A 25,387-nucleotide genomic window follows, 5' to 3' on the forward strand; every position below is an offset into this window, starting at 1 on the left:
AAGCTGTAAGCTCAAGAAGGTCAGGGACCTTGTCTGTTTTTTTTGCTATTATACTTCACAAAGAATAAATGAACCAATAAATGTACCACAAAGTACTCAAAGAAGCTAAAATGAATACATGAATATATAAATGGATAATAAGAAAAACAAAAAGCACTGAAAGCAGCTACTATTCATTGAATATTTAGTATCTGGCAGGTACTGTGCTCTACTTTTTGTATACTTCATTATAATTAATCTTAAAACATCTTACTTACAAATTAGGGAAAACAAAAATGTGAATGTTTATCTAACTTCTTGATGGATATAAAATTCAATATGTAGTCAACCTGGTTGTTGCAGAGTGGTACAATTTTGCCCTGAAGGGATTATCTGGCAAGGTCCAAAATATATTTGTACGCGTCAGAACTGCAGAAGTGTTACTGCCATCTAGTGGGTGGAAGCCAAATATTTTAAGATGCATAACACCCGTCCCAACAACAAAAAAAATACCTAGTCCCAAATGTCAACAGAGCCAAGATTGAGAAACCCTGTTCTAAAATCAAAACAAAAAGAAAAAAAAAACAAATGATACTACCACTTCCAACTGCAACATAGTAAGTCCTGGCAGGCTAAGATTTCTACAACAACTACAAAAAGAAGAGATACAATGAAGAATCATAGTGTTAGACATCAGGGAATTATGGAAGCAAAGATGAAGGATGAACTATACTTCCAGAAAGTTTAGAAAAGCTCTTTTTCAAGTAGTTTGGGCTTGAGGAAACTTTTGGGGCTGATCATCGTAACTGTGTAAATAGATTCACGGATATATATGTATGTCAAAAGCTCACAAATTTTATATTTTAAATATTTACAGTTTTATTATATGTCATTTATACCTCAATAAAGCTGTACAGACATTTCTCCAAAGAAGACATATAGATGGCTAACAGACACATGAAAAAATGCTCAACATCACTTATTATCAGGGAAATGCAAATCAAAACCACAAAGAGAGAGCATCTCAAACCAGTCAGAATAGCTAAAATCAAAAACACAAGAAACAACCAATGTTGGTGAGGATGCAGAGAAAAAGAAAGTCTTGGTGGGAATGAAAACTGGTATAGCCACTGTGGAAAACAGTATGGAAGTTCCTCAAAAAAAAAATGAAATATAGAATTCTCATAGGATCCAGTAATTCCACTATTGGGTAGTTACCCAAAGAAAACAAAAACATTAATTCAAAAAGATGTATGTATCCCTATATTTATTGCAGCCTTATTTACAACAGCCAAATTGTGAAAGTGTCCATCAATAGGTGAATGGATAAAGATGTGTGGTGTATATATGTATTATATATATATACACACACATGTATATGTGTATATATATATATGAATATTACTCAGCCATAAAAAAGGAATGCAATCTTGCCCTATGCAACAACATGAATGGACCTAGAGAGTATATAATGCTAAGTGAAATGAGTCAGTCAGAAAAAGATAAATACTTAAAGATTTCACTCATATGTGGAATTTAAGAAACAAAACAAATGAAAAAAAAAAAAAAAAGACAAACAATAAAACAGACTCTTAAATACCGAAAACAAACTGATCGTTACCAGAAGGGAGGTGGGGGTGGGTGGGTGAAATGGTGAAGGGGATTAAGTGTACACTTACCATGGTGACCACTGAGTAATGTATACATATAATTGCTGAATCACTATACTGTAAACCTAAAATTAATGTAACACTAGATGAATTATATAGTTGAACTATATATAGATATATTTCATATATAGATGAATACTATAGTGGAATTAAAAAATACACTCAAGAATTTGTTAAATCATGTAAGTGCTTACACATCTACCAAACCTTACATATCCAAAAAACCTACCCAGGAAACTGAGGAATCATTGTCCATATTCTTTCAATGTTAAAATTTAAAAAATGTAAACCTGATACTCATTTTCATTTTCTTGTATCCTCTCAGCTAACTTTTGAGTCTAATGAGATCTTATTAACAACTAAACATCTATAATTTGGGCAATTTCCAAATGTAATAGCAGACCACTAAATTTGGCCTTTTAGTTAGCCTGATATTCTTGTACAAATGGGTATCTTAATGTAATTTACTAAAATTATACAAATATTTAACTTACATTTATAATTATACACATTTATATTATAATTTATAATATAATTAAAATATAGTTAGCCTGATATTCTTGTACAAATAGGTATCTTAATGTAATTTAATAAAATTATACATTTAATTTATATTTACAATTATACAAATTTATATAATTTATAATATATAGTAATTAATATATATTATAAATTATAATAATTTAAAATTATACACATATTTAAATACATACTTATAGCCTTCCTAGAAAACACTTTGCTCCTAAAATTAATCATCAAAAAGTAATTGTTTTTCAGATGACAGTAATGAATGCTGATATTTTTATTTTTAAAAAGTGGCAAGTTATGCTGTTGAAAACAATGTATAAAAACCTGAATTTCCAGAAAGAATTTTTTTTATATAGAAAGATAAGCTTTAAGGATGAACATCTGTCACAGAACTTCAAGAATATCTACATTTTATAATTATATTTTAATGACAACTTTTCTGAAAATTTATTATGTAAAACATTTAGCAAAACTTTTAGTTTTAAATATTCACAACTTGAGGGTGCCTGGGTGACTTAGTGGGTTAAAGCCTCTGCTCAGGTCATGATCCCAGGGCCCTGGGATCAAGCCCCGCATTGGGCTTTCTACTCAGCAGAGAGCCTGCTTCCCCCGCCCCCCGCGCCGGCCTCTCTGCTTGCTTGTGATCTCTGTCTGTCAAATAAATAAATAAAATATTTTAAAAAAATATTCACAACTTGAAAAAAACTTGTAAAAATGCAGTATCTGTTCTATAGAAGAATAAGCTATATAGGTGAGAGGAATGCAGAAGCATGAGTTAAAATGTGTGTGTGGGAGTGGGGGAGAGCTTGACACAATCTAAATGTCCAAGAGGAACAGCTGAAGGAATGATGGTATAAGCATATGGAGTGGTATTTTATAAAGCTATGAATAGGGGTGCCTGGGTGGCTCAGTGGGTTAAGTCTCTGCCTTCGGCTCAGGTCATGATCCCAGGGTCCTGGGATCGAGTCCACGTCTGGCTCTCTGCTTGGCAGGGAGTCTGTTTCCTCCTCTCTGCCTGCCCCTCTGCCTATTTGTGATCTCTGTCTGTCAAGTAAATAAATAAAATCTTTAAAAAAAAAATTTAAAAAAAGGGCTATGAATACTTTGTAACTTCTACAATTAATAAAATTGTGATCCCACTATTTATGGGTCAGCCAATGAAAATTATGATCCTTATTTTTATAGATACAGCCAACTGAAATTAATTCCTCTTCCCTCTCCTCTCTTTTTTCTTAGGTTCTTTCTGTTTTATATGTACCATTTTGGAACTCTGAGTTCAGTTGAGACCTGCATCTACACTGCTGAGGAGGGCACAATGACTGTTCAACTTAGGACCACGGGACTACTCACTGTGTATCTGTCCTCATAAATAAAAACAAAAACCACTTAATTACATTTCAAAGACAAATGCTTGAAACCACTAGGAGTGAAATACAAATATATGTATAATCACTTAAGTAAGGATTTCAACAAAGGTTAAACATACTTGTTCTGAAGAAAAGCAAGCTTTTTAAATACATGCAAAATGTGAGGAAAGCACACATTACCCTCTAGTCCTCTCTGCACTGGAGTGCCACTGATGCACCAGCGATTAATCCCACTCAAGCGCTGAGCCATTTCTGCTGCCTAACAAGAGAGAAATATGAAAGAAAAAGAAAAAAAAAGGACAGGGCAAATTAGGAATATGTTTACTCCTGAAAACAGCCCACGAAAAGCCATGCTTCAGGTCAGACATATCCACTCTTATTCAACAGTTATCACACACAAATTTGAATGTCAAAAATCATTGGGTCATCTTCTAGCACAGTGGCTCTCATTAGTAGCAGGCTCCCATGTGCCCTCTCAAAAGAGGAAGGGTAGTTCAAGTTCATGTAAAATGAAAAAGTTCCCTGAATGACTGATATATCCCTTAAACCGCCCCATCCCTCATATGTGAACTAATATATTAATAGATGAGATTCACAAATTGAATTTAGGTTACAAACTGGCCAAAGAAGATGTAATAAGGATATATGATGAACAAAGGCTGAATCAATACTCCACCTAAAGTAGCATAATCTGCTCTGATATGCTCTCTCCGATAAAAAACTGCTGAACTTTGGCCCAAACCTATCAGAGCCTACATGATGAGATTTCCACTTAGCAGAAATGGCTTATAAAAGTCCCCAAACAGGTTTAATTTCATCTGCACCATACAAAAACTGCCATCTTATTCAAATACGCATAGGCATTGTAAACAGAGCAATAATTCACATGGTACCAAAATAATTCCTAAGGGCTATGTAGTTCATGGCACAAAAGAAAAGCAAATGTATTGTGTGTAACAGGAAACTTTTGGCCAATATCAATACTGTGGGTCAATTACACTTAAATTATTAAATGTTTTAAGGAGAGCTTCCCCAATCTCTTTCCCCTTTTCTCTTCCCCAGTGCTCAAAAGATTTTGCAGAAATTCTCACTTTTACAGCAGGGCATTCAACCATCTGGGCTTCATCAAGGCAGATCCTCCACCACTCCACAGCTACAAGGGGGCTGGGAATGGCCATATAGCGCTTCTGGTTCCGCAGGCGACGCCCATCCTCACTGTTGCTGTGTGGGATATCTACATAGTTTAGTTCTGAACGAAGGACATCGTAGGTAATGATAACTATATCCTGTTCAGCCAAAAAATGAGGTTGTAAAAAACCGTCTTTCTTCACTCCTTGGTATACCTAGGCAATAATCAGCACAGACAAAATTATTGCACAAAGGTTTATCAAAAGATAACTAAAATATTCATTCTTTAAATCCTTACCAAGTCCTTTCTATTTGTTTAGAACCAAACATGCTGTGAGATACATTCCACACAGCCTAGACAAAAATACATTTTAGGGCGAAAGACCAATGACATAAGCAATGTGAAAGGAAATATAACAGAAGTAAAAATGGTAGCAAAGGAGAAAGACCAATGTTGGAACTGAGAAGGTAAATTCAGAGAGGAGTGAAAATTTGAGGTGGATCTTGAAGAACATTTAGTTCTCCCTGGTGGAGCAAGGGGAAAAGGCCGTCTAGGTAGGTAGGTAGGTAGGTAGGTACAAAAGCACAAAGATATGAAGTAGAACAGTAAGGGCTATGATTTAGTGAATGCCTTTTATGTTGCAGACACTAAGCTGAGCTTTATCTCTTAGCTTCAATAACAATCTTGTTAGTAATTATTATTCCCATCCCACACATAAGAAACATGAAGCTTCTTGCTCAAAACTGGCAGAGCCTAGATTTAAACCAACATTTATTTATCCCACAACACAGAGCTCATCAGTGGTAAAGATGGTATTTTACTTATTACTGTATTCTCTCTCCATGTCTATGATAGTAGCTCAAATATTGAAAATCTTAAATAACATTTGTGTGGAAAGAAGGAAGGAAGAAGAAAGGGAGAGAAGAATACTAACATAACTCAACAAAAATAGGTTTGGAGGGAATATACCTTAACATAGCAAAGGCCACATATGACAAACCCACAGCTAACATTGTACTCAATGGTGAAAAACTAAAAGCTTTCCATCTAGGATCAAGAATAAGAGAAGGATATCTGTTCTCACCACTTTTATTCAACATAGTATTGAAAGTCCTAGCTGCAGCAATCAGATTAGAAAAAGAAATAAAAGGTACCCAAACTGGTCCAAGTTGGTAAGAAAGAAGTATAACTGTCACTATTATCAGATGATGTAACAGAACATACAGAAAACCCTAAAGATTCCACCTAAAAACTATCAGAACTAATTAGTGAATTCAGTAAGGTTGCAGGATACAAAATTAATATACAGAAATCTATTCTACTAATTTATCTATTTTATACAGTAAAAAAAAGTAAAAGAAAGAGAAATTAGGAAAATGGTCCCATTTACAATTATATCAAAAAGAAAAAAAATCTAATAATCAATTTAACCAAGGAGGTGAAAAACCTGTATCTGAAAACAGTAAGACATTGGCGACAGAAATTGAAGATGAAATAAACAAATGGAAAGATAAACCATGGCCGTGGATTGAAAAAAATTAATATTGTTAAAATGTCCATTGTACCCAAAGCAATCCACAGATTCAATGCAATCCCTATCAGACTACCAAAAGCATTTTTTTTCTGTTGGTATTCTGTATTTGTTCTGAACAACAAATAGAACAAATAATCCTAAAACTGGTATGAAACCACAAAAGGCCTTGAAGAGCCAAAGCAATCTGCAAAAGAACAGAGCTGGAGGTATCATAATCCCAGATTTCAAGATACACTACAAAGTTGAAGTGATCAAGAATAGGGTATTAGCACAAAAAGAGACACATAGATCAATGGAACAGGACAGACAGCCCAGAAGTAAACCCATGCTTACATGGTTAGTTAATCTACAACAAAAAAAAGGCAAGAATATACGATGGAGAAAAGACAGTGTCTTCAATAAATGGTGCTGGGAAAACTGGACAGCTACATGCAAAAGAATAAAAATGAACCACTTTCTTTCACCACATAAAAATTAATAAATGGAAATGGAAAAAAAATGGAATAAAAACCTAAATGTGAGACCTGAAACCATAAAACTCCTAGAAGTAAATATAGGCAGTCACCTCTTAGATGTTGGCCTTGGCCACGTATTTATGGATACATCTTCTCAGGCAAGGGAAACAGAAACGTAAACTACTGGACTGCAGCAAAATAAAAACCTTTTGCACGGCAAAGGACACCATCAAAACAAAAAGGCAACCAGTGAATGTAAAAGATATTTGCAAGTGATATATCCATTAAGGAGTTAATATCTAAAATATACAAGAACTTATGTAGCTAAATGCCAAAAAAAAAAAAAAAAAAAAAAATCTGATTTAAAAAATAGGAATAGGATCTGAACAGACATTTCTCCAAAGAAGACATACACATGGCCAACAGACACATAAAAAGATGCTCAACATCACTAAACAGAAATGCAAATCAAACCATAATGAGATTATCACCTCACTCCAGTCAGAATGACTAGTATCAAAAAAGGTAAGAGCTGACAGCTAACAGGAATGTAAATTGGTGCAACCATTGTAGAAAACAGTATGGAAATGTACCCCCAAATTAAAACAGAAATACTATTTGATCCAGGAATTCCACCATTTACCCAAAGAAAATGAAAATGCTAATTCAAAGACATAGTCACCCCCATGTTTACTGCAGCGCTATTAACAGCCAAGTTATGGAAGCAACCAGTGTTTACTGACAGATGAATGGATAAAAAAGATGTGGTATACAGTGGAATATTAGTTATAAAAAAGAATGAGATCTTGCCTCCTGTGACAACATGGGCCTAGAGGTATTAGCCTCAAGGAAGGAAGTCAGACAAAAATAAATCCGATATTTCACTTGTATGTGGAACCCTAAAAAACCAAATGAACAAACAGATATAAAATAGTATAAATATAGAGAACAAACTGGTGGTTGACAGAGTGGAGGGAATTGAGGGGGTAGCTGAAAAAGGTGAAGAGAATTAAGAAGTACAGATTTCTAGTTATAAGATAAATCATAGGGATGAAAAGTACAGCATAGGTAATACAGTCAATAATACTGTATTAACATTGCATGGTGACAGATGGTAACCACATTTATCATGGTGAGCACAGTGGCATAATGTACAGATTTGTCAATTCACTGCTATATACCTGAAATTAATGTAACATTTTATGTCAACTATACTTTAATTAAAAAAAAATACCAACATTAATAAACTATAATGTACTATGTACCAGCACTTTATTATATCATTTAACCTTCACAATAAGTCTGTGAGGGGGTACTATTTTCAGAACTTAGCAGAATTCCTAGTATATTACAGGTGCTCAATAAATATTTGTTGAATGAGTAAATTCTTATTTTACAGATGAGGTAATTGAGGATTCAGAGGAAGATTCTGGAGCTAAGGGGTGGAGATAAGACAAGTAGCTATTGTTACACAATGCTGCCTTTAGGCTGCATTTCTAAGAATAGATACGCATGTATGAAGTCTTTTTTCTTTACATGATGAACTTTTTCAAAAGCTTTCACATCTTTTCACTCAAAGTGCTTTAACTTCTGAACTTCTGATGTCAGACAAGAATACAGAATCTACTGTTTTGTTTCTTATTCTTAATTTCCTCCTCAAGTTCTGATTTCATATTATCTCATTAATTTTTGGGATAAACAACAAAGTGACAAAGATGATAAAAATTATCACGAGGAAGCAAAAACACATTTTCCTATCACTTTCAAGAACCCAAACTGCCTTACCAAGACTCGAAGAGATGATGACCTCACATGCCTGTTGATTTCATCCACCCACTGATGACAGATGGAACTGGGCGAGATGATCAAAGTTGCTCTTGTTGATACTGGCTCCATCGCAACAAGGCAGTGGGGGCAGTAAAAAGGTTTAATCTTCAAATTCTTCTCTTCATAATTCACACATTTTGCATGTTGCCATAGGTGGCACTTCAGGCACTGAACACGAGGTTTACGGTCTACTTGGTCAAGTTCACCACATATGCACTCAAAGCGATAATCAGAGGAATTACAGGGACTTATCACAGTAGACTGTGGCATATCACCATCAGCAGGTGATTCAGCTTGGTCTCCTGCTGCATGTTCTTGCTTTCCTTCAAAGATACATGTACTTTTAGATGTGGTAACATCAGTAATTCCAGAGTCACTGGTAGCTGGACACTGATCTTGTGAACTGAGACTGATGTTAGGCTGACCTTTTCCCTTTTTTGTGGATGGAACAGTCTTTTTCCTGAATTTACTACGATTTTTCCGAGCCTTATAGTAATAATAGTAAGGATCATCATCATCATCAGATGTGTTTGATGGTAAGTATTCAGAATCTGTGTCTTTGTTCCCTGATTTTCTGGATTCTTTCTGAATTTTCCTTGGACTCCCTACTGCCTATGAAAAATATTTAATTAATTTATTTCAACATAATTACATTTCTGAAATTAAATTCCCAACCTCACTTATGAGTTTTCCATAAAAATCCAACAGTCACTCTTTGCAACCATTTTCCCAAGGGTGAATCATTCCTGATTGGTGGCTTTCAATCTGCCCCCTGTAGTCTGCAGGTCTAAAAAGGAAGGCTCTACTACTGTCTAAGTAAAATATGAGGAGAACAAGAATTAGAAAGATAGGGAGCTACTAATATTTTGACATTAACCTCTTATAATTTATAGTCTGCTTAAATCAATAAAAGACTAATAGTTTATAATACATAAATATACAAACTAGGGCCATTAGAAACATATGAAATACTAAAATACAGCATTTAAAGAAAATGAAAGTTAATCAATTAGTTACTGCAATTAGCAAATAAATTCCTTCTTTGTCCTTTCCACCTGTGTCCTTTTCTGAAATTATTCACTGGATACCAATTTTGTGCCAGGCATAGTGTTAGATGCTGGGGACAGAAATATGAGTATTTAGCTCCGTGTCTCCAAGGGGGTCTGTTGGAAATGGAAGAACAATAAAAAGTGAAACAACGGTACAGGAATGTGTAAGAAGAGGAGTATATAACAGAGGAGCTATGACAGGGTGGTAGGTGCCAGCAACAGCTTCCTAGAAGTGATGTCAGAGCTGAGGTCAAACAGAGGAGTTGGGACACTTAAAATAAAATGAATGACAATAATGGAAGATTTCCCTTTTTTAGTAACAGAAGGATTACTAGATGCACAGATGTTCATTGCAGCCTTCTACCCTGGCTGGGGAAAATGCTGGGAGACTCCCTATTCCAAAAAATGAACTTTATAATCTGCCATTTCTTTCACAGTAGACAAGTTGATAGTCCCACACTTTGACCGGTCATTAATTTTTACCCAAATTATTTATTTATCTACTTTTTAAAAAGATTTTATTTATTTGAGAGAGAGCAAGAGAGACCACAGAGGGAAAGGGGTTGGGAGAAGCAGACTCCCCGGTAAGCAAGGAGCCTAATGCAGGTGCAGGCCTCGACCCTGGGACCCTGAGATTATGACCCGAGCCAAAGGCAGATGCTTAACCAACTGAGCCACCCTGGCACCCCTATTTATTTTTTTAAAGGTAGTCAGTTTATTTATTTATGGTAATCTCTATACCCAATTTGGGGCTTGCACTTATGACCCTGAGATCAAGAGCTGCATACTGTTCTAACAGAGCCAGTCAAGTGCCTCCTTTACCTGATTTATGTATGCATAGCTATGTAACTAATTTTTTTAAAAAGCAAATTTGAAATTAATAGCCCCCAAAATAGCAGTTTTTAAACAAAATATCAAAATTTCATATGATGATGCCATGGGAAAAATGAGAATTTATATAAGAAACTGAAAATGTATATGAAGAGCTAAGCACATGTAAGATATCTAATACTATAGAACAATGCCTGGGTGGCTCAGGTGGTTGGTTAAGCATCTGTCTTCAGCTCACATCATGATCCCAGGGTCCTGGGACTGAGCTCCATGTCAGGCTCCTTGCTCAGTGGGGAGTTTGCTTCTCCCTCTGCCTGCTGGTCCCTCTGCTTGTACACTCTCTCTCTGACAAATAAGTAAAATCCTAAAAAACAAAAGAAACTATAGAACAGATTTTTTTTGAACTGCTGACAACAGCATAATGAATATAGAGTTGTTTTACTTATTTATTTCTTCCTTTTTAAAAAATATATTTTTAAGAGTTATTTTAAACTTTATATATGCTTAACCTACTAATACAATTCACTCTGTAAATACTTATTGAGTATATTTGCTATGTGCCAAGCATTCTTCTCTGGGTTTAGTAAACAAAATAATGTTTCTACTCTGATGACATGTATATTCAGGAAGTAAAAAAGTAAGTCACAGCCATATGTGATTTTCTTGGTTTGTTTTTTACCCTCAGTCTCTAAGAGCCTCGGTATCAAGTGGGATCTGTCAATGCTTTCCATAAGGCAACACATATGGCAACTAAACAAATATTCTGTTACCTGTTTTTTTGTTTTATCACATATATCCTCTTCCTTGTAATTCTTCCCCAATGTAAAAGTTCCAGAAAAACCATGGCCTTTGATCTGTTTCACAAGACCTTCAAAAATTAAACATTTCAGCATCCGTTTCAGAAGACTCCTGTTCCGCTGAACATCGTATCTATATATAGAACTGACATACTTATAGATGGAAAGGATGGAAACTCCTTTCTTTCCATTCATTTCTTTCACAGCTGTCAGGATCATCACACGTGTAGCTACATGCAAAAGGATATGCTAACTCAGTCAAAATAATTAAAATTAAAAAAAATAGAATGCAATTAATCTTAATATGCATTAAGAACTTAAGAAAAAATAAAACAGATTTACTGAAGATATGTTGTCTGCATACCACCATTTTGAAGAATATGTAATGAAAACTTATCTCATTAACAAATTACTGTAATGGAAAGAACTTAAGGAAAAATTACTCATTATTTTGTTAATCTGACAAAGCAACCATCATTTAAAATTGTATTTTAAAAAACCTCTCACAATTACCTATGTATATGCTACCACGAGTAAGGGAGACACTCATCTACTAGCAGAATTTGAAGTAACTATGCCTGAAAATAAACAAAGCTTGGTTTAAACTGTAAGATAAAGAAATTCAAAAATAAAAAACTGAACAAGAAATATCTAGACTAAAAAAGAACGAAGCAATCAAGTGAAAGACTAAATTTTTACTTTTGTTAAGATAACATGACTTGTAACTGACTCCATTTATACAAAGTATGAACAACTATGTAAACAATTATAACAATTATAATAATCATAACAATTACAAGATAGCTCCATATAAGGAATGCAAGAACTATAACAAAGATGACTGTAAAAACATTTTTTTTAAAAGAGATTTCATACTTACGTGGGCACTGAACTTTTTCTTTTGGTTCAAATTCCATATTCTGGCTTTCTGTGTTTTTTACTTTTCCTCCAGAATAATGTGATGGAATGAAATAATTCACCACTTTTCCCTGATATAAACAACATTCAGTAGTCACACAGTGTTTTCCTTTCAGTAACTGGAGTTGCTTATTAAAATTAACCCTCCTTCTATTAAGGAGATGCAATAGAGTTGTAAAAAATGATGAAAAGAAAAAGCTAAAATGCTATTCATACATACAAACTTTATTTTTTATCTCAGAAGTTTACTGCTAGCCATCACTTTTTAAAATTGTACATATTATCTTAAATTACCTAAATGTTTAATTACCTTAAATTACCTAAATTAACTTTTCAAGGCTTGTTTAAATATGGAATTAATATAGAAGTTACCGACAGTTAACTGTTATATATTCCAGTTACATATTCCAAATCTTTTTTTTTTATTTTCACAATGAAATAGGTATTTTATATTCTGTACTCAAATCTACAAGGTTAACTCTGCAAACCTGACCCTATCAGAAGATCACATTATCACTAAAGTTGTGAGCCCAGTGGGCCCTACAGGTAATCAATTATCCCCTTAACTAGTATGTTGATTTTAGATTTGGTTATTGGAAATTATGAGCTATGAGCTGCATCTGCCTTAGTGGAGTTGTCCCCCCCCCCTCCATAAACTCTAAAATTTGTGCTTTTAAACAAAATTACACATTTTGGAACAAGAACTTGGAGTTTGATTCATTTAACAATCTAATTACTAATTATTAGATTCTATGATTTATAGATCTGTGGTTTGTGCAATTAAAAAAAAATCACTCAAAAATATTTAATGGTAATGTGGAGGCTTGCAGTACTGAAGTAACAGTCCTTCCCCTAAACGCTTCCCTGCCAACTAGAAGGAAGCTCAGTGAGTGACAGCACAACCCCTTCCTACCTGTCCAACCTCACTTAAAAAACCCTGCCAGGTCACAAACATCCTATTCTCTGTGCCCACTTGAAGTTAACTAATAACTTATAAAAATCATTGGCCTATGAGTAAACGGAGTGTTGGCTTAAGTGCCAAGCAAATGTTGGCCATATGATGCTTTTTGAGAACATATGTCCCCTGCTTTCTCAGCCCTATGGTATTCCTCCTACCTCGGGAAGAGTGAGAGCATCTTGTTTGACATCCTGTCGAGTATGTGTCAGAATCAGAGCCAAAACCTCCACTGTCTTTCCAAGACCCATCTCATCTGCTAAGATGCCACCAAGCAACTGTGGCCCAGCATTTGGGTAATCACGGATGATGCTAAAGGAAAAAACAAGAAAAACATATCACAGGAATGCAAGTAAAAATTATACTATTCCTAAAAAAACCTGGAAGAAATCCATAAAAGCCCAAGTTTTTAAAAACTACATTTTAGGGTGAAACAATTTGAAACCCTAGGTCCTGAATAAAGAACTGTGATAAAAAATGGCCAGAGCTGATAACTAAGTGTGCAGAGTGGTACTGGTAAATGCCTATCATGTTTTTCTCTTCTATAAATAACAGGAAGCATATCTGCATTCTTTTGTGTCTGTGAATAAAGTTAGGAGGACCATAACTGCAGATTCACCCAATATATTATTATATTTAGTGACTCCTAAGACTTTTATAATAGAAATTAACATATTTAATGAAAATGTAAAAATTGGTCCATAACATTAAGATTATAATTTCTTTAAACGTCAATAACTAAGCATCTTAAGTCTATTATATTGTATTCCATTTACTGAAAAATGACAGGCATTATTAATTTCTTGTTTGTCCTACCTATAAAAATGGTAAAAATATGAAGTCTAACAAAACTTTAACTTAGTATTTCTTCTTCAGGTGTTTGTCAAAGGTTCAAGTTACTGGTAGACATATGCTCCCAATCTCATACAGCTTTTCATAATATTTATTTCTAATACCAAGCTCATGAAGTTTGTCTTACCAGCCTGTATATGGATTATAGTAGAGTTTCAAACCTTCAGATGTAACAATCTCACGCCATAAGAAGTGCAGGGCATTTTCTAAAGAAAAATAGAACCGTAAGAGTAAGTTACTGTTTGTCTTCCCTTCTGCAGACAATCACATTAAAATACAAGTAAGTTAGCAGTCAGGATACCCTGGGAAGCCACATACACATGGGAAAAGGTTAGGATCTCACTCTTTTCTGAAGATCTTATTCTTGTGTTTATTCTCTTCTTTGCTTGGGACACCAATATTTTCTACATAAACAAGTGTTAAGATAGAAAAACAAAATACAGCAAATCACAGAGGTTTAATAGGAAAAGAAAACTAGTACGTGTAACCAGCTCCTACCTAATAAAGGAGAGTAGCTTATCCTTTATAAATCCTTCAGGAAGTTGCCTAAAGTTTTTAAATAACTCAATAGACATAGGCTAGTGGGCTAATACATTAACCTAAATCAGACCCAACCTTTTACATGGGTCTGAGAGTAGGAGGAAAGGCTTATTGCTTAAGTGGGGAAAAAGTATCCTAAAACACTGAAGTACTGTGTGTATTTCAATCAAAATCTTTCACTATCCTTTCCCTTAAAAATTTAAGTTGTTTAAATCAACTGACAAATTAGGAATTACATCTCTACCCACCAGTGAAAAGGCAAGTAATTTTTTGTTGTCTTCTTTACGGATTGATAGATGAAATAGGAATACAGATGTACAGGGTTTATAAAATGAAAACATTAAAAGATAAAAACTTCAATTTATGGGAGCCACAGGGAATATAAATATTAAATGATACATGGGATTTAATCAAGAAAATCTGTTCTATGGAGAAAAAAGAATGGATTACTGGTACATGCAGCATGGTTAAATCTCAAAAATATTATGTTGAAAGAGGCCAACTTCCCTTCAGCCTCAAGTGTCCATACTTTGCCATTCTGTTTATCATTTCAAAAAGAGGGAAACCTAATTTATGGTGGCAGCAGTTGCCTCCTAAGGGGCTGAAGTAGAACTGACTGGGCCATGAGGGAACTTTCTGGGGTGATGGAAATATTTCATGTCAGCATGCACAAAAGATATAAAAGAAATAAGTAAAATCAATTTTAACAATTTTATTTAGCATAATACAACCAATATCTTATCATTTCAATATGTAATCAATATAAAAATTATTAATGAGATATTTGGCATCCTTTTTTTGTCCTATCTGAAATCTGGCATATATTTTAAACTTACAACACGTAATTTGGAAGCCACTTCAAGTTTCAAGAGCCATGGGTGGCTAGTGCCTTCTGAGAAAATCTGGTTCTATGTCTTAATTGGGTCACTGGTGACACAGATACACAGACTTGTGCAAATTTATCAAACTGTGCCCTAAAGATCTGTGCATTTTATTAAGTTATAATTTGATAAAATTACTTAAAGAAACATTATTGCACTTTGGAGAAAAAAATAGTTCAGTCTGTGGGAGACTACATAGCTAACAGTTGCTTCAATGGATAAATTAAGAGAAAAGACAGAATGTGAGGAGACAAAAATCTATGGATTACACAAATTTAAGAGACAACAACTAATTCCAATGCATGAATGCTACTGGTTTCAGATTTGACTCAATTGTTAGAAAGAGAAATAAAGAAATAAAAAGGGGAGGAGAAAAGATGATAGAGAGGGGAGAGATTTGGCAATTTAAAGGAATTACTGGGTTTAAAAAGCTATTATAAGATTCATCTGTTGAAAGGAACCCTTTCCATTATAATATATATATATATATATATATATATACACACACACACACACACACACACATATACTTTGTATCTGTTTAAAGGAATCCTTTCTTTAATAAACTGAAATATTATTAGATTAAATGATATGCTATGTGAAATTATTATTTCAAAATAATTTCTAATAAGGGATGAGGGGGAGTGGGAAGAAATAATGTTGGCTATAAACAGATATTTAAAAATAAAAAAATTTTTAAAAAAGAATTTTGTTGGATAAAAATGTACAAACTGGAACCTACAGGAGAAATAAGTAAGAGCTATCCACCATTAAAATAAATCTATACGGAGTGAAATAGTTAATATTTCACTTCCTAGAATCACAAAAATCCCACCTCATGCATATCTCTTTAAAGATAATGATAAAGAAGTGGCATAAGTGATGCCCATAAATTTCCTTTTATGAAATCTCTTAATAGATAACATTCTTTTTTATTATTTATTTTATGGAGCAAAGAAAATAAATGCAAAGCTAGGAGAATCAGTCACACATTAGAATCCCACTTTTGTAAATTTGCTTTCTGTTGCTAAGATTCATCATCATTGTGAAGCCTCTAGCAGATGATTAGGAAGATTCCCATCTGGGGGAGGCGAACCATAAGAGGCTATGGAATCTGAGGAACTGAGGGTTTTGGAGGGGACAGGAGTGGGAGGTTGGGTGAGCCTGGTGGTAGGTACTGTGGAGGGCCCGTATTGCATGGAGCACTGGGTGTGGTGCATAAACAATGAATTCTGGAACACTGAAAAGAAATTTAAAAAATAGATAAAAATTAAAAACAAAATGAAAAGAGATTCACATCTGATCAGGTTCCAAAAGCAATTCTTAGATGGAAAGGCATGTAAAAAATGAATTTTTAAAAATTCCAATCAAGACATCCCTTATTTGGGCAAGAAAAATTAGTTCAAACAGTTATAGAATTTCTCTAGATTCAATTTTAAAGAATTTCTTAGACTATCATTTTGTTCATAGTAAAACCTATTCTACTCTAATTTTTCAGTATGATTTGTTTAACAATGTCCCCCATCCTAATTATCTCTTATATAATCCCTCTGATCAATCTGCCTTTCTTTAAGTATCTTATACTTGCCACTAGTAGGAGGGCTTCTGAAACGCTCTTGTCGTAGCATCCAATTGACAGCCTCTCTCTGGTATGGTCTCAACACAGGAATCAATGCAGGATGCTGGACATCCACTTGGATGGACTGTGCTTCTTGCTGATGTATTTGCTTCACAAACTGATAGAGCTCATCAATATCCTGTCCTTCTGGCTCACTCTCTGAATCATCCTCATCCTCTTCCAACACATCTGTACATCCAACAACAAATGTACTCAAAACAACCCAATCCACCTTTTATAACTATAAGCAATTCTTATTCTAAAAACATGCTATGTACTTTTCCATCTCTGGGGCCTTGCTCAGTGTGTTCTGGGGCTGGAAGAACCCTAACCTTAATTCTTCGCTGATCAAAAAATCTACCTTTCAAGATAGTTCAGCTTTTTCCATGGCATTTTCTTTTGTTTTTCCTGGTTAGAATTAATGTTCTCCTCTGTGTTCGTGTAATGCTCTTCTACTTTGGATACAGTGATACGCTGCAATCTGTCTAACAGAGCAATCATTTATGTGTATTCTTCCCTTGTGCACTGAAATGTTATGCAAAAGCTGTCTTTTGTTTCTATAGTTCCCCAGAGCACCTCACACATGCTTTGCCCATCGCAGATATTTAAAAAACATAAACATTTGAATATAAAGATCTTTTGCAGTTTATAAAGGGTAATTTACTTTACTTTTACATTTTAACATAAAATTCCTATGCAGACAAAATTTTTCTATGTCTAGTAAGACAAGGGTTCCCATTTTATTTCTTATGCTAAAAAAGGATAGGCATTTGGTAGTAGCAGGAGCCCACTAGGAGATCAGCGCTTAAGCCATTAGTACAAATTTGTAAAAAATATGATACATTTGTCGGGCACAAGTGCCCTGTGGAAAAGACTGGTGCCTACTATACCATGAAAAAAATTTCAAAATCTTGAATGAATGTACAAACCCACTTTAGCTTATGATTTATTTCTCAAAATAGTTAGTTCTCAAAAATTTAGTTACCAAAAAGGCCTATCCACTTTAATGGAACATACCTCACATGTCATAGGATGAAGACTATATCAAAAAATAAATAATTTACTTTTTTCAATAAAAAAATATGCCATGTGAGATTTTAAAAATTTTACAATTAATGTCTAGTTACTTGTGTGGTTATTTCAGACTTTTACTATATTTGTGTTATCTAGTACTGATAACTAAATTGAAGTTTTCCTCTGAAATCCTGACATTTTCCTCTGAAACGCCCAACTTGTATTATTTTTAAAAGACAGAATAATTCTTTGCAACATTTTAAAAACTCTAGATGTATCTAAAAGTATCCCTTCCAATTCTGAAACTAGAGATTTTCCTCTTTTTAAGTCTTCAACATGCAAATGATTTAATTTTATTAGTATTTTTTTAATTAAGGAGGGCAACATGAGGCTTACACTCATGAACTTGATATAAAGAGTCACATGCTCTACAGAATGAGGTAGCTGGGCACCCCCACTTTTATTATTAGTATTATGAAGCTTTGCAAAGAATGCACTCAAGAAACAATTCAACAGTCAAGCTTAGAAACTGACCTCCCAAATATTCCAGTATGAAATGTTCTGTAATTTGCACCTGAAATAATGCTGACCCACCATGAGCAGGGCTTGGAGAATATGAGCTGTTTTTCCAGTAGTGTTGATGGGCTGCACCAAGCCATCCACACTCTCCCCTTGGAAACCAATGGCAGACAACTCTGAAGCTGCAGTCCTGACCAAGGATACAACATCTTGCCAAGAAACAGGAGGAAAGTTAACTGGTCTTTAAGGAAAGCAGGCTCTTGAGATTATTTGTCAGACTGCAAAGGAGAGGTGGAATAAGGGCAGCCAAGAATCTCTGGCCATGACAAAATAAAAGCAAAAGAATAATGCAAAAATTCCAATCAGCTCAGATCCCTTTAGATTCTACTAACTGCAAACACTTCTTGAGTACTTACTATAGCTAAGCACAGTATTTAGCAAAGAAAGACACAAATTAGTGGGGGCATTTCAGATACATATAATTTTGTCATATCATGATTTTATAGAGATTGTTTAATTTTATTACGGTTTTATTGTTTTTCTGCTTGTTATATATACGATTTGGGAAAAACCCACAACTCATAAAAGTAACAGCCATTTTTAATTTACCTGGAATAACAAAATTGTGTAACTTTTCCATAACTCTTTTCATGAGTTGATTGAACTTCTTCATTCTTGAATTTGCATCACTCAAAAAGTCTAGTTTCGCTAGGCCACCTTCCAAAAGATAAATTCCAACCTACAAAAAATTAATCAACATAAACATAGCTTTAATTGTACTAATACATTCTTTATGAGGACATGAAAAAAATATTTTCTAACCATTACTGTTTTTAAATGTATTCATAGTATTTGGCCCATAAACATTACATACATACCTACCAAATCTCCCTCACAAACTTTTTTACTTTCAACAACAAATTCATTTTTACTTTCAATACAGTGCCTACTAAGTGAGATGCACCATTCAAGTTGCTAGAAAACACTACTTTCTAAACTAGAACTGAACCTGGGAGAATGTGATGAGAATACTAATTCTACCTACCAAGTCAATGATTTCCAGACTTGATCAGTATCAGAATAATCAACGAAGCTGGTAAAAATGCAGATTTTCCCCAGAAGATTCTGACACACGTTGGGTTTTTTTTTTTTTTTTTAAATTAACATATAATGTACTACTTGTTTCAGGTGTACAGGTCTGTCAATCATCAGTCTTACATAATTCATAGCACTCACCATAGCACATACCCTCCCCAGTGTCCATCACCCAGCCACACTCTCTCTCCCAACACCGCCCCCCCACCAAGATTAAGAGTCTCCTGTTTCCTGAGATTAAGAGTCTCTTATGGTTTGTCTCCCTCACGATCCCATCTCGCTTCATTTTCCCCTCCCTTCCCCCTAAAATCCCCTACCCTGCCTCTCCAATTCCTCATATCAGAAGAGATCATATGATAATTGTCTTTCTCTGATTGACTTATTTCACTTAGCATAATACCCTCCAGTTCCATCCACGTCATTGCAAATGGCAAGATTCTGGGGTTTTTGATGGCTGCAAAGTATTCCATTATATATATATGCCACATCTTCTTTATCCATTCATCTGTTGACAGACATCTAGACTCTTTCCATCGTTTGGCTATTATGGACATTGCTGCTATGACATCTGGGTGCACATGCTCCTTCGGATCACTACATTTGTATTTTTAGGGTAAATACCCAGTAGTGCTATTGCTGGGTTGTAGGGTAGCTCTATTTTCAACTTTTTGAGGAACCTCCATGCTGTTTTCCAGAGTGGCTGCACCAATTTGCATTCCCACCAACAGTGTAGGAGGGTTCCCCTTTCTCCACATCCTCACCAACATCTGTCGTTTCCTGAGTGATTAATTTTAGCCATTCTGCCTGGTGTGGGATGGAATCTCACTGTAGTTTTGATTTGTATTTCTTAAGCAGAGTCAGGCTTGGGAATCCCTATTACTAGATTAAACACTAAAATGTACAGGAAAACAGATCTCGATTAAGGTATTATATCTTGATTCTGATAAAACAATGCAGTACGAAGTTCCGCAGTCAAAAGATTTGAAGTTGAATACTGGCATTGGTATTTAAGAGCTAAAACCCAGGCAAAGTAACTGATTTATTTTGACCCAAATGCTGTTATTTGCAAACTGGAGAGAAGCGTATATGAGATAGCCTATATAATACAATTTTAAAACTTCCTAATGGTAGATACTCAACAAATGCATCTTCTTTCATTTCCCTATGTTATCCTGGACCTGATTCCGTAATCACGGAGAGGCTCATATTCTTTTACTAAAGAACAAGAATCCAACTCAGCATTATATAGGAATGAGTAACAAAGAATTTATTTCATTATTATTTGTACTCTGCCTATGTCCACCTACAGTTAGCTTACCATAACATCACTAAATGTTTAAATATTTCTAAAAATTGGTATAAGAAAACAAAATAGATCAAGACTTGATCTATGGAGAAGGTGGACAGAACAGATACACAAACCGTGAATTCTTACGTACTTGCTATCACTGAGCCATCATTTTGGCATGCATGATCAACAAGGAGAGGGAATAAGTTGTTGCATAGTTTCATCTTCCAGGGAAGAATCAGTTACAATCAAATGCTTCTAAATTTTCTCCTTTCCTTTTGTCAGTGCAGAAAGTATACTAATAGAATTGCTTTTTAATGTGAGTAAGACACACAAGACACAGTTTTCAATTGAACAAAAGTGAATTTAACATTTTAGAATTTCTTTTCAAGTTTTGGCATAAAGGCCTATTAACCTGCTTCACAGTTTATAAAGGACAGCTACTTATAGTAGCTCACATGATTCTCAACATGACCGTATGAGGTAAAATGAACGATTATTTACATTTTACATAGAAAGATGATGAAATTAGAGCATTTAAGTGATTCACATAAAGTTACTTAGTAAATAGCTGAGCCTGAAATGAATTATAAATTTACTCTTTCATTTGTTAAAAATCTGTTCAGTATCAGGGCTATACTAGGCACTGAAGATAAATGACTTCATAGTTTGCTGAAGGAGAAAAATCTAAAATGTAAGTACACTACAAGTGGCCAAGGCAAAAGTAAATGTGTATAGAGTATTATGGGGGAAGAGCATGAACACTACCCATGAATTTTAAGAAAATATCTCCCTAGAGAAGTAAACTCTGAGCTGAATATTAGAGAATGCCCAGAAGTTATTAGGGAAAAGGAAGGGAACAATCCAGGCAGAGAACCGTGAAAACAAAAGCAAAGATGCAGAAATATGGTCAGAAAATATGCAGGAAATAAATCATTTTATAATTTCTGGAACAAAATAAAAAGCAGAGTGATAAAAATGAGGCTGAAAAAGTAGACAAGGGGCTATGAAAGAAAGGAGTTACTTGATTCTGCAGTGAAGAATAGAATTCCATTTCATTCACATTATACCAATTCAGAGACAAAGTAGATGGAGTTCAAAAAGACAAGCAAGGGCAATGGTTAAAGGACTGCTACAAGAAGATGAAGAGATGAAAACACATTGAGAGTAGAGCTGGAAGGGACGAATACGGGATATCTTGAAAAAGGACAGCCTAGAAATGATCACCTACAGCATACATTTCTTACAGTTATTGAAAGCCCAAAATAAAGTACACTCTGAAACTTAATAATGATAGGCTTATTTCTTGCTTTTTAGGCCATCCTTCTGAGTTAACTTCAAAATGGGAATGCCAAACGCTGAAGAACCTTAAAAGACACCACAGAATTTGAGTACCTTGATCATGTGATTTCCTTCTGGTTTTTGGTAAAGTTTTATTCTTCTTTTCTTTTGTAGCCACCCCAAATCTTCTAACATTTCACCACTGAAGGATGATTCCACTCTAATACCCTTGTCACAAATACTAATTGGCTCACTGAGTCCTTTTTCTTGTTTCTCTACATCTTCACATTCTGAATTAACATAGATCAGGAAATGATTGCTGGACTCTGAACTCATCAGTGTAAAACTCCTTTCAGAAAAATGTTCAATTAAACTCTGTTCAGGAAGTAGCTGAAGAGTTAATTCTCCCAGAAATGCCTTCCAAGAATTGTCGAAGTGATAGGGAGAAATCACGATATTCAGCTTTGCAGATAAAGGAGACAAAATGCCGCCAGTTTCTTCTTTATCCTTCGATTTTGAGATGCTCACTGCCTCGGAACACCTCTTCTTATCTTGGTGAGCCACTTCTTCCTTTAGACTATCATCTAGGATGATACAGTGAGCAGAAGAGAAATCTGAACCTGATGAGGGGTGCTCATCATCAGTTAGCGTGAGAGGTTCATTCCTTCTGTCTTCATGCATATTCCAATGAAGCTGCTGCTGCTTTTCCTCATCAACTCTCACTGGAGGAGCACGTTTCCGCCTGCTACTCATTTTCAAGTATTTTTTGGTTGGTAAATATGAACTCTAGAAGACAAATGCAACAAGTAAGCATTCCAAGAGAAGATTTAAGTATCAAAGTGTGCCCTGATGAACAACTCACCATAAACTAATGGCCCCCACCCAACATAACATTGAAATCTTAGAGAGATATATAAAGCAATGGTTAATTTTTTTTAAATAAGTCAAATACAGCTAAGAAATACACTGACCATAATCTCATGTATCAAAGAAATTCTAATGGTTTTACTGATCCTTTAATGGATAAATTTAATAAAGACAATATGTTATATAAAATAAAACACATTCTAAAAATACATATAATAAGCAGCATGACAGTAAGGTAAATCTCCCAAATAGCCTGGAAATGTGTATTTGAAGAATTTAGTAACATTTAAACTCATATCATCACAACAAAAGTTCAATTTGGTTTTATAGTCCTAAGGGGTTAACAAAACTTCACTTAACCCTTAACACAGTTAAAAAATTCCTAAAAATATATTTTCTCTTTCAAAAGAAGAAGCTGAAAATACAGAACATATTTCTTTTTTGTGGGTTAGCAGAAACGAGAATAGCTGGGCAAGAAATAAGGTGATGATGGCAACCAGGGGAAATGGAGCAGAGACAATAAAAGAAAAAAGAAAAGAAAAAATGTAGGAAAAAAAGAAGATAGCTTTGTCATCTGAGAAGAGAAAACTGGTCTGACAGCAACTTGTATTAGGCTCAATGACTAGGAAGCCCCATTCAGGGGGCTTGATCTCATGCCCTGAGCCAAAGCCAAGAGTTGAATGTTTTAACTGACTGATCCACCCAGGCACCTGGTCAATTAAATTTTGAAAGAAATTCAAAGGCAGTCAATGGGCAAAAATATCCTTTTCAATAAACAGAGAGCTACATGCAAAAAAACGAACCTGGAGCTTTACCTCACACCACATATAAAAATTAACTTGAAATAGATCATAAACTGAAATACAAAAGCTAAAACTATAAAACTTCTAGAAGAAAATGGGATAAAATATAAGTGACATTAAATTAGGCAAAACAAATTAAAATAGGGCACAAAAAGCGGAGAATATAAAAAACTGATTAAGTGAGTTTCAACAAAATTACAGATTTTGGAACTTCAAAAGGAGAGGGGAAGCCAGATGGGATGTAATATTAGTAAAACAAGTATCTGATGAAGGATTTGTATGTGGAATAAGAAAAAAAACTTTCATAAATCTGTAGTAAGACAACCTTATGAAAAAATGGAAATTTGGAAATAATTCTGAACACATACTTCATCTAAGATGATCTGTGAGTACCAAATAAGCACAGGAATATATCTTCACCACATCAGTCATTAAAGTAATGCAAATTTAACCTACATTCCACAATAAGAAACTGTGTATGCATTAGAATGGTTAAAATTTAAAAGACAGAAGAGGAAGAATAACCAAAACTGAATTTTCAAACATCAGGGAAAGTTTGTCAATTTCTTACAAAATTAAATACAAACTTTCTGTGCAGCCTAGTAATCTTACCTCTAGATATTTATGGAAGAGAAATAAAACCAAAGAAGACCGACAAAAAAGATTTATTTATTTATTTAAAGATTTTATTTATTTGTTTATTTATTTATCAGAGAGAGAGAGCGCACACGCGAGAAAGAGAGAGCGCGCACAAGCAGGAGGAGAAGCAGGTTCCCCTCTGAGCAATGAGGCCAACACAGGACTCTATCCCAAGACCCTCGGAACATGACTCAAGGTGAAGGCAGCTGCCCAACCAACTGAGCCACCCAGACATCCTGACATAAAAGATTTAAACTTGAATGTTAATAGCAGTTTTAACAAAAGCTAAAAACTGGAAAACCCAAGCATCCATTACCTGGTAAATGGATAAACTGGTGGGATACTTCTCAGTGATAAACTACTGATAGAACATATGATGACACAGATGAATTTTTAAAGCATTATGCTAAGTGAAGGAAGCCAGATGTGTAAGGCCATATGATTCTCTTTACATGAAATTCTAAAACAGGCAAGAACTTACTGATAGAAAACCGATGAGTGGTTACTAGAGGTGAAGAAGTGAGAAGAAGCAGACTTATATAGCAAGGAGCAGGAGGGAAAGATTTGGACTGACAGAAATGTTCAACTGGTGTTTACGTGATTGTATATACTTGTCAAACCTCATCAAATTGTACACTTAAATTGTTAGATTTTATTGTACATAAATTATACCTTAATAAAGCTGATTTTCAAAGTACAAACAAAAAGTAGACACAGAAAAGATTTAAAATTATTAAGAGAATGGGGCACCTGGGTGGCTCAGTCAGTTAAATGTTTGCCTTCAGCTCAGGTCATGATCCCAGGGTCCTAGGACGGAGGAGTCCATGTTGGGCTCCCTGCTCTTTGGGGAGTTTGTTCCTCTCTCTGCCCCTATCCCCCCATCCCCTGCTTGTGCTTTCTCTCTCAAATAAATAAATAAAACCTTAAAAAAAAATAAAATTATAAGAGAAT

At 34.7% G+C, this 25,387-nt stretch overlaps 1 protein-coding gene across 5 annotated transcripts in view; it reads right to left on the reverse strand.

Moving 5' to 3' along the window:
- Positions 1-25,387, reverse strand: part of SHPRH (SNF2 histone linker PHD RING helicase) — an 87,584-nt gene that overhangs the window by 58,503 nt on the left and 3,694 nt on the right. For all 5 annotated transcript variants that reach the window (XM_059400890.1, XM_059400891.1, XM_059400892.1 and 2 more), the window contains exons 2-11: positions 22,242-22,913; positions 19,073-19,202; positions 16,901-17,119; positions 14,019-14,097; positions 13,201-13,351; positions 12,047-12,155; positions 11,140-11,396; positions 8,448-9,101; positions 4,636-4,887; positions 3,725-3,803 (exon numbers count right to left, since the gene is read on the reverse strand). In XM_059400890.1, coding sequence (XP_059256873.1) covers positions 3,725-3,803; positions 4,636-4,887; positions 8,448-9,101; positions 11,140-11,396; positions 12,047-12,155; positions 13,201-13,351; positions 14,019-14,097; positions 16,901-17,119; positions 19,073-19,202; positions 22,242-22,880 — 2,569 coding nt within the window. In that variant the 5' untranslated portion in view covers positions 22,881-22,913. The remainder of the gene's footprint in view (positions 1-3,724; positions 3,804-4,635; positions 4,888-8,447; positions 9,102-11,139; positions 11,397-12,046; positions 12,156-13,200; positions 13,352-14,018; positions 14,098-16,900; positions 17,120-19,072; positions 19,203-22,241; positions 22,914-25,387) is intronic.

This window comes from Mustela nigripes, chromosome 5 (genome assembly GCF_022355385.1).
Source record: "Mustela nigripes isolate SB6536 chromosome 5, MUSNIG.SB6536, whole genome shotgun sequence".
NCBI classification, from domain to species: domain Eukaryota; kingdom Metazoa; phylum Chordata; class Mammalia; order Carnivora; family Mustelidae; genus Mustela; species Mustela nigripes.